Here is a 9,818-nt window from a genome sequence, read left to right as displayed (position 1 = left end):
AAGTTTTAGTAAAAAGACCTTATCACTCGTACGTGATTCAAGGCAAGTTTAAAGTTATGATGCATGCTTTCTGAGTAAAAGTTTTAAAGTCCCCCATCGCTTTTCAACGATTGGCGGCATCAGTTTAAAGTTTTAAAGTCCCCCATCGCTTTTCGGCGATTGGCGGCATCAGTTAAAAGTTTTAAAGTCCCCCATCGTTTTTCGGCGATTGGCGGCATCAGTTAAAAGTTTTAAAGTCCCCCATCGCTTTTCGGCGATTGGCGGCATCAGTTAAAGTTTTAAAGTCCTCATCGTCTTTCAGCGATCGGAGGCACCAGCGAAGAGAAAAAGACCTCCTCGCCCTCGAGCGAGTGCAGGCGAGAAAGAGATAAAGTCCTTCTCGTTGTCGAGCGAGTTCAGGCAAGATAAAGTCCTTCTCGCCGTCGAGCGAGTTCAGGCAAGATAAAGTCCTTCTCGCCGTCGAGTGAGTTCAGGCAAGATAAAGTCCTTCTCGCCGCCGAGCGAGTTCAGGCAAGATAAAGTCCTTCTCGCCGTCGAGCGAGTTCAGGCAAGATAAAGTCTTTCTCGCCGTCGAGCGAGTTCAGGCCAGATAAAGTCCTTCTCGTCGTTGAGCGAGTTCAGGCCAGATAAAGTCCTTCTCACCTCAGAGTGAGTTCAGACAAGATAAAATCCTTCTCGTCTTGAACGAGTTCAGGTATGGCGTGAAGGGTCGAAGAAGTTTAAAGGATAGCTAAGGTAGGTTCAAAGAGAACACCTCGCTATCCGGCTTATTGTTCTGAAACTCAGGGAGGTAGAGAAGGATCCGAAAGGCGCCTCTACCCCAAGATGAGGGAACAATAGCCAAGTTATGAAGGCAAAGGAAGCTTGCATCGCCAGAACCCTATGGCGATCAGAGGAATTCCAGGCGATGACAGGAGTAAAGGCTAACCTTGCCAGGCAGATCAGGTAAACTGTATTGTAATACCAGTTTAAGTTAAAACCTGCTGCCTAGTAAGTAGCTAATTTCCTTAAGTTTGCAAGTTATGATAAATGTCATCGCTTGAAGGTTAATAAGTTGCTCAAGTTTTACTTTGAGTTAACAGTTGATGAATTGTTGTAAGATTAACGGTTCGCTCAAGTTCAGAACGGTGAGTGAATAGTTGAACCCGGAGTATCGCTGGGTTGATTTGTTTAAGCAAGTTTCACCAGATAAGTTGATCAACCATACAGCGAGTAAGAATGCAGACGAAGGTTAAAGAATGCGAAGTAAATATAAAGACGAGGTGCAAAAAGTATAAGAAGTCACATGAAAGCAGTGTCAGTTCAAATACATAAGAGGAAGAGTTGCAAGTAAAGTCCGTGCAAATAGAAATAAGCGCTAAGTCTCAAAAAACGAGTGATGGAGGGAAGTGGTCAATCTTCGGAGGGCACGATCTTCCCATCCACCACTTCGTTGCAAATGGACACCATGGTCAGATCCAGCTCGGGGTATTGGCAAGCAACTTACTCCAAAGCGGCGTCGAACCCGGCGGAAAGGACTTGGGCGGAGTTTTGCTCGAGCTCTTCGATTTGTTTCTTCAGCTCTTCAGTTTCCCCGCGAGCTTGAGCAAGTTCTTCAGCAACCTTTTTGCCTTTGTCCTGCGCCTGGGCCAGCTCTGCACCAGTTTTCTTGTTTTCCTCTTGAGCTTTGGCGAGCTCAGCCACGGTGTCGTCCCTCTCCTTCTCGACCTTCCCGAGGAGGACCTCCCGATCAGCTGACCTCTTTTCAAGGTTCTCCACCTTGGCCACCTTAAGCCTGTAGGGTACCAGCCTACTCTGCAGCTCGGCTTTCTCTTGAACTAGGAGGTGCAGTTTTTGGCGCAGATCGGAGGCCTCCTTGCGCGCGCCCCTTAGCTCAGCGCTCATGGCGTCCTCCAGCCTTGAATGATCGATTTCCGCCACCATTAGGTTGCAAGACAGTTTTTCTGCCTCCATCCTTATCAGGCGGTTTGCCTCCTGGAGTGCTGAGTTCTCGTCTCGAAGACTCTTGTTGGACTCCTCCACAGCTTTGGTTACGATTAAGGGGAGATCCTCCGCCATCATTTTCAGATTGGCCGTGAAGGGCTTCAAGGCCTCGTCGACAAAAGATGGGAGGCTTGCAGTTATTGCTGGTGGAGGTGCTGGAGGAGCCTGGTGCTGACTTTCACCACCACCCTCTTGAGTCTGTAGAACAAGGGGGGCTTTTTGGCGTGGTGGTGAAGTCGGAGATTCTATTATCAGAATTGGCGAGTTATGGCCACCCTCATCTCCTTCTTGTGCAGCCCCAGCGATAGAGGTGGTTGAAGGAGGACCCTCTCCAGCAGATACAAATGGCGTGGAGGCGCTCGGAGGATTCTCAATGAAGTTACGCTCGCTGCGTTCAACCACAGGGGGCGCAACAACCAAGGGTGTTGCTTGGACTGGCGGTGTTGGAGCTGGAGGAGAGGGCGGTGTTGGGGCGGAAGGAGAAGGAGGCGTTTGTGTTGGGAGAGCGGGTGGTGAAGAGGGTGCCACCCTTCTTCTTTTGGTGATGAGACCGTCCTCAATCGCCTCGTCATCCTCTTCAACCTCTTGTACCACCTGAGGATTTTTCCTCTTTGGTTTCCTCAAGACAAGTTTTTTCCTTTGAGGGGCGGGTAGTGTCCCCGAAGGAGTTGGACCTTGAGGAGGAGTCTTGCCTTGGGCAACGACAATCTCCACTACCGAGTTGGGTACGGTTTGGGAGCCCGCCGCCAGCTTGTGAGTTCGGGCGATCGCCCTCAATTCAGCCATTTTTCCTTTTCCCAGCATGTTATCTGCACAGGGCAAAAGATAGGTGAGCAATTAAAACAGAAGCAGAAGATACAAGCATGTCTGTACAGAGGTGGCCCACGGGTAGAGCTTCTTGTAGTCTTGTGTGGGAATGGAGGCTCCTCCGGCGACTGGTGGAGTTGCCTGAGCGAGGTTGGTGTGAGAAGTTGCAGGCCTCTCAGCCTGGGTAGAAGGAGCACTAGATGCTCGTGGTAGGTTATGTGCTTGGGGTGGAGGGTTTCGCGATGGAGGAGGAGGGTTCGCGGTGGTTTTCGTGCAAGCCATCGCAGGAACTGCAAAGGAAAAAGGAAAGGGATGAACAAAGATTGCAGAAAACGATTCGATGGAGGACGAAGAAGGAGGAACGAACCAACAAGAGTTCACTGGGATGAACGTGATGGAAGACGAAGCCCTAAGTTACGAGAAGGAGAAAAGGGAAAAACAACCCACAACGTATGCACTAGGCAGATAATGGATGATGCAAATCGGTTAAAATGCAGCAAATATCAACAGAAGAAGTAAAAGAGGTACCTTTTTGTGATCGGTTGAGTGTTGAAGAGAGTTGAAGGTTGAGAGAGTTGAGAAGCTTTGTGGGTTCGCAGAGAAAAACTTAGAACGTATGAGAATGCAGAAAAGTGATGAAACAGTGGAAATGAAAGGGTTTAAAGGGTTTTTCGAACGTGTCTGGAAGCGCAAACGTCAATTAAAGATGACCGTTGATGAAGCCACGTGTCGAACGATGGGAAAGAAGTTAGTGGAGCGTCAGAAAGCAGAGGGTACGGATGTACGGAAACCTGCGCCAGAGCCACATAGATCGACAGTGACGTGACCTCTTAGTCTTTTCGCTGGACAAGGCTCCGCTTAAGACTGGGGGCTTGTGTACCGACCAGGTAGTCAGGAGTGATGACGTGGCAGCAAGAGATAAAATAGGCATGTTGAGCGGAACACCTGGCTGACAGAAGGGAAGGAAGTCGGAAAGCTCGTGTAGTCGCCAATCGTTGAGTTGGCGTGCTCCGATCTCCAGCATATCTAAACCGGCGGTTTGTGTCGTAGTCGCCGGATGTGAACCCAGGCGACCAAGTGATCAGAGATCGCCGATAGGAGGACATTGCCGAAAGATCAGGAAAGCTTGTTCAAGGCTCTCAAGGGGCACGAGTACGAAGGATGAAGTTATTAGAAGATCATCCTCTAGCCAGAGGTTGAGGCCAGGGAACAGTTTGTCAGAACATGCACGATGAAGCAAGTGAAGCAGATCATGATGGCGGCCGGCGAGACCACAGGGAAGGTGTGCATGATGACACCCGTACTCGCCACACAGAAGAGATCGCGCTCCAAGGCAGCTATACACCGAGATACCCCTTGCATGGGTAACTTAGTCGAACAGCCTGAAGAGTAAGAAGTGACTCTCAAGCAGAGGACGCTCCAGATGGTGACACGTGTACAGCTGGATGCGAGACACGTGTTCAGATGTGTAACCGTTAGGAGAGAGAAAGTGCATAGGTATATAAGAGATGCTAACGAACTTCTGAGGTACGCGCGTTTAGAATACTTCTTTACGCTTGGAGAATACTTGAGTGATTGAGAGAGCTTTTGCACGGTTCCTTGAGTTCTTAGTTTTCTCTCTTAGAGTTTTGGTGGTTTCGTCACTGACTTGAGCGTCGGAGCGCGATCGGCCGCAGCGGCGCCACTCTGTCTTTTGCAGGTTCTTGAGGTGAATCGAGGTGTGAAGGACGGAAGCTAGCGTGGTGCAAGCCGATCCAGAGGAAGATATCTTTGACGAGGCGAGGCTCTTGCGTTCCGGTCAACAGGCAGGATCAAAAGGAGATGCCTATCACTTGTATTTGCAAGATTAATGAGTGTAAAGTTATGCTGCCAACATTGTGCCATACTTTGCTTTTCCCTAGTTTCTAGGATCTAATCTTCACCTTCATCACCTACCATAGGGTTGGCCGAACCTCCCTTTTTCCATACAAAATCATGCACCTTCAAGATCACCATAGCTTCTAAGAGGATCTTGCTCATTTACATCCATAGTTTCCGCACCATTTTTCTCATGATTCCGAGAAGAGCTCCATGAATTTGCCATCAATTGGTATCAGAGCATAGGTTCTTCAAAGATGAGTAGTTCTTGGTCTTTTCATTTTGAGTTCTTCTTTATTTCATGTTGTTCATCTTGTTTCCATCATTGTCTTGCTGTTTTTTAATTTTAACTTTGATTTGGTGTGCTATTTGGAAGATCCAATCGGTGCACTTTGTTCAATTGATCTTGAACAATCCTTGTGCAATTTGTGATAGGATTCCATACACCTTTGAGTTGTTGTTTTTCTTTTAGGTATTTGAGTCTTTATTTCACTTTTATTTGGTTCATTTTATGCTCTTTGAGTCTTTTAATTTCTAAATCCATATATGTTTTGTCAAGTCATGTTCATCCACAATGTCATCAAATCATAGTAGTCCTTTGTTTGGCTTGATTGTTTCTTGATTTTGGGTATTTTTATTTTATTTGAATCTGCTGTGTTCTTGATCTTTTGGTGCCTTTTATTTTTAGCTTGAGTTCATATTTGTGTTTAGATCTTACACAAATTCCTTTTTATCAATTCCATTGTGTTTATCTTTTGGTCTCTTGCTGTTTTTTCCAGTTTTTACAGAATCCCCTATTTTACATTCTCTGTGCTGGCTGTTTTGTTTCAGAAAATTATTTTCCCTCATAAGAAATTTTTGATTCTCTGGATTATGCAAGATTGAGGTGTTACAGAAAAGAAAAAAAAAAGAATCAGCTCAAAAGAGTCAATAGAAAAAAAATGATAAATATTTTAAAAACAGTGTGCAAATCTAGGCGCTATAGTTGGCGTAACTGAACACTGAATTTGATAAATTTATTAAAAAAAAATGGTTCATGCGTTTGGAGTGAAACAAACGCCAGATTTTAGTTAAGATCTTGAATATTTTGCATATAAATTTTCAGAATCAAATATTAAAGGGGCAGCTCAGCATAAATTGAGGGAAATCACGTTCTCTGGCCCACAACAATTTTCCAGTGGTGCTGTTTTTTGATTTTGAAATCTATTCTAGTGCTATTCTTAGGATTCATTTTGTGTGCCTACCTTTATTTGAGTACCTTTATTTGCTTTTCTAATATTTCTTGGAACTCTTTCTAGTTGTCACAATCTAACTTCATTTGTGTGGTACTGTTTTTCCAATTAAATTGTTTCTTGCTTTCATTCTTTGGCCTCTTAATTTGGTGCTGGAATTCATTCTCAATTGGTGCTTATTTGAGTGGAAATTTGACATGAGTAAGGTCTAGTCTTCTTGATAGGTGCTGGAATTGACTCTACCTAAACCCTAAACCCGTCTAGTCTTCTTGATAGGTCTAGTCTTCAAGTAGTCCCCGAGGGACTCTCCCTGGTACTGCCTTACGTCGAACAAATCATAAGACACCCTAGGTGGCGCCTTGTTCACAATGTACTGGTCGACGAAAAGCTTCGAAAACTGCTGGAAATTGGTTATGTGACCTGTAGGCAGGCTAACAAACCATTCCAGCGCTGTTCCCTGGAGCGTGCTCACAAACATCTTGCAATACACAGCATTTGAGCATCCTGACAGCATCATCTGCGTGTGGAACGTAGTGAGATGTGCCTCAGGATCCTCCACGCCGGTGAAAGAGGCTTTAACAGGTACTACGCTCGCAGGGATAGGCGTGTCCGTGATCGCCTGTGCAAACGGCATTGGGAAAACGCGCGGCGGCGATGACGGCGCAACCTCTTCCACAACCGTGCGTCCTCTCTGCTCTTGAAGAGCTTGACGCAACTCCTCAGTTACCTTACTGAGCTCTTCATTTCTGGCCTGAGAGGGAACCAGGTCTTCATGCATCTTCGCTTGCTTTATGCGCGATGCCTCCACATTTGCTTGCAGCGCACGCATGATCTCCATCATCTGCGCCATGGTCATGGCGCCTTCGGTAGCAGTCGGCACAACGGGACTTGAACGGTTGCTTCTCATCTTTCTCATGAAAAATCAGCAAATCAAACTTCCGCGAACAAAACCTTCACCAGCGAAACGATTGATCCAGCAATCAATCGGTCAAAAACTCTCAAACTCCAAAGAACCTCCAGGAACGCAACCACAGCAGCACGCCGATAGGTTCGGACGTCAAAACCTTCACAGAAACTCGCAAACTCACCACGAACCTACCGCTTCTCCAGCAAACTCCCGATTCACCGATTAGAAACGCGAACGAACGGTAAAAACTTCAAACAACCGATTGAAAACCGCACAAACAGCAAGAAACTTCATGAAACCGATCGAAAGCTCGAACGAACGGTGGAAAACTTCCAACTACCGATTAAAACCCAAACGAATGGCGGAAAACTCGAATTCACCGAACAAAAGCTCGAACGAACGGTGGAAAATGGTTGCACCAGCACACAACCACACAGAAACTTCAAGAACTCACGCTGTGGATGGGAACAGGTTTTACACGACCCCACGGTGGGCGCCTGATGATCCTGCCGGTTGACCAGAGCGCAAGAGTCTTGCCACGTCGAAGGTACCTCCTCCTGGATCAGCTTAGCACCACGTTAGCTTCCGTCCTTCAAGCCTCAAATCCTCGCAAGAACCTGAAAAAGACAGAGTGGCGCCGCTGCGGCCGATCGCGCTCAGACGCTCAAGTCAGTGACGGAATCACCAAAATACTAAGAGAAAAGCTAAGAACTCAAGGAACCGTGCAATGTTCTCTCTCAGCGTACTCAAGTGTTCTCACAAGCGTAAAGATGTGTTCTAAACGCGCGTACCTCAGAAGTTCGTTAGAATTCCTTATATACCTGTGCATTTTCTCTCTCCTGACGATTACACCTGGACACGTGGCTTGCATCCAACTGTACACGTGTCACCATCTGGAGCCACCTTCCACTTGAGCGTCACTTCTACTCTTCAGGCTGTTCGACTAAGTTACCCATGCAAGGAGTAACTCGGTGCATAGCTGCCTTGGAGCGCGATCTCTTCTAGTGGCGAGCACGGGGTGTCACCATGCACACCTTCTCTGTGGTCTCTCCTGCTGCTATCACGATCTGCATTACTTGCACATCATGCATGTTCTGGGAAATTGTTCCCTTGCCTCGACCTCTGGCCAGGGAATGATCATCTGACAACCTCATCCTCCGTGCTTGTACTTCTTGAAGGCCTTAAGCAAGCCTTCCTAATCTCTCGGCGATGTGCCCCTCTCGGCGATCTCTAATCGCCTGGTCTCCCAGAACTCACATACGGCGACTACGACGCAAGTTGGTGACCGCTGGTTTACATATACTAGAGATCGAAGAACGCCAAGCCAACACTTGGCGACTACACAGACTTCCCGATGTACTTCCCCCTGTTAGCCAGGTGTCCCGTTCAACACGCCTATATTATCGCTTACTGCCACGTCATCACTCCCGACTACCTGGTCGGTACAAATATCATCAACCATCCCCTAGGAGAGCTAGAAAAGAGAGACAAGAAAACCTAAAGGAAGTTAAGGTAGAGCTACCTCATTTCTATGGAAAAGAAGATCTAGAAACGTATCTATATTGGAAGATGAGGGTAGAGCAATTGTTTGCTTACAACCATGTGAGTGAAGAAAAGAAACTACCCTTAGCTACCTTAAGTTTTCAATGTGATGCTATGTATTGGTGGAATGCCCTAAAAAGAGAGAGACATCTCCACAAGGACCCTCCCATTACATCTTGGAATGACCTTAGGGGAGCCTTGAGATGTCGCCATATTCCTTCCCATTACAATAGGAAGTTGATGGACAAGCTCCAAAGACTTCATCAAAAAGATATGAGTGTAGAAGAATATTGGCAAAAGATGATATCATATAGTGAGAGGGCAAGGATTAACGAGAACAACCATACCACCATAGCTAGGTTTCTAAGTGGTCTCAAACTTGAGATAAGAAACAAAGTTGAACTTTTACCTTATAGAGATTTAAATGACTTGATTCAACTTAGCATTAAAGTTTATAAACAAATTTTGAGAAAACAATCAAGTCAAAAACAAAGTTCATACTATGTATCTTATGACAAGGATGAGTTCCATAGAGGGGAAGAACATATACAAGAACCATCTTTAGAACTTTCCCAAAACCTAACCAAGCATATCTCTCACACTCAAGCTAGAGAAATTCCATGTTTAGAATACCTTGGCAATGATCAATTAGCATCTCAATGTTCCAATGAAAGATCTATGATCTTAAGGGACAAAGATGAGAATAGTAGCCAAGAAAAAGAAGCTAGTGAGAGTGATGAAAATGTAAAAATAGAAGAGAAAGAAAACCTTGTGAAACAAAAGGCGTGGGAGAAGAGTGTTCCTTCCCACAAGGTCATTCAACAAGGCAAACACATTGAAAATACCCTTAAAAACATGCTTCTTGTTGAACAACCTAGCCTTACCTCTTGTAAAGGAACACTTGCAAGCATAAGCAAAAAAGAAGAGTCTTTAAAAGAAGCTTGCATAGATAAAGATAAAATAGATTATTTCTCATATGTGCTAGGATATCACCATGTGAATGTCAAGTTATCTATAAGCATCTACAAAAACAAATTTTTATGTGAAGTAGTGCCTAAAGAAACTTGTCATGTCTTATTGAGACAACCATTGCAAAGTGTACAAATTCTCAAACAATGGTTGTAACAACGAGACTATCTTTACACATAAGAGAAAAAGTCTTCATGAAGGAGAACTCATGGGACAAAATAGAGTTGATAAAACTCTAGAGCTTTTAAAGGGAAAACTTTTGTCGCCCATGAGAAAAGAAGTTCAAAGACATTACCTTAGATACATTTCTTGTTTTACAAATACGCCTAAGGCAATGTCTCAAGAACTCTATACTCCTTCACCTTTTGTAAATGATCCTTGGGAAGACACAAACTTCATATTAGAGCTTCCTAGGACAACAAAAGGATTTGATTCGATTTTCATGGATAAACTCTTCTCTAGAGAAGTGATACATCTTCAAGGTTTATCCTCAAGCATAGTGTTGGATAGAGCTCCAAATT

The 9,818-nt window shown here is 45.2% G+C and overlaps 1 protein-coding gene across 1 annotated transcript; it reads right to left on the bottom strand.

The window, feature by feature from the left end:
* Window positions 1–1,482: 1,482 nt before the first annotated feature.
* LOC137838512 (uncharacterized) lies at window positions 1,483–2,769 on the bottom strand. Its single transcript, XM_068647758.1, has one exon. The coding sequence runs from the start codon at window positions 2,767–2,769 to the stop codon at window positions 1,483–1,485; it is 1,287 nt and encodes a 428-aa protein (XP_068503859.1).
* Between the last annotated feature and the right edge of the window lie 7,049 nt (window positions 2,770–9,818).

This window comes from Phaseolus vulgaris, chromosome 4 (genome assembly GCF_000499845.2).
Source record: "Phaseolus vulgaris cultivar G19833 chromosome 4, P. vulgaris v2.0, whole genome shotgun sequence".
Taxonomy (NCBI): Eukaryota; Viridiplantae; Streptophyta; class Magnoliopsida; order Fabales; family Fabaceae; genus Phaseolus; species Phaseolus vulgaris.
This window is presented reverse-complemented; position numbering and strand designations above follow the sequence as displayed.

Coding starts and splice junctions, on each gene's coding strand:
- LOC137838512 (XM_068647758.1), bottom strand. CDS start 2,769: ATGGCTGAATTGAGGGCGATCGCCCGAACTCACAAGCTGGCGGCGGGC.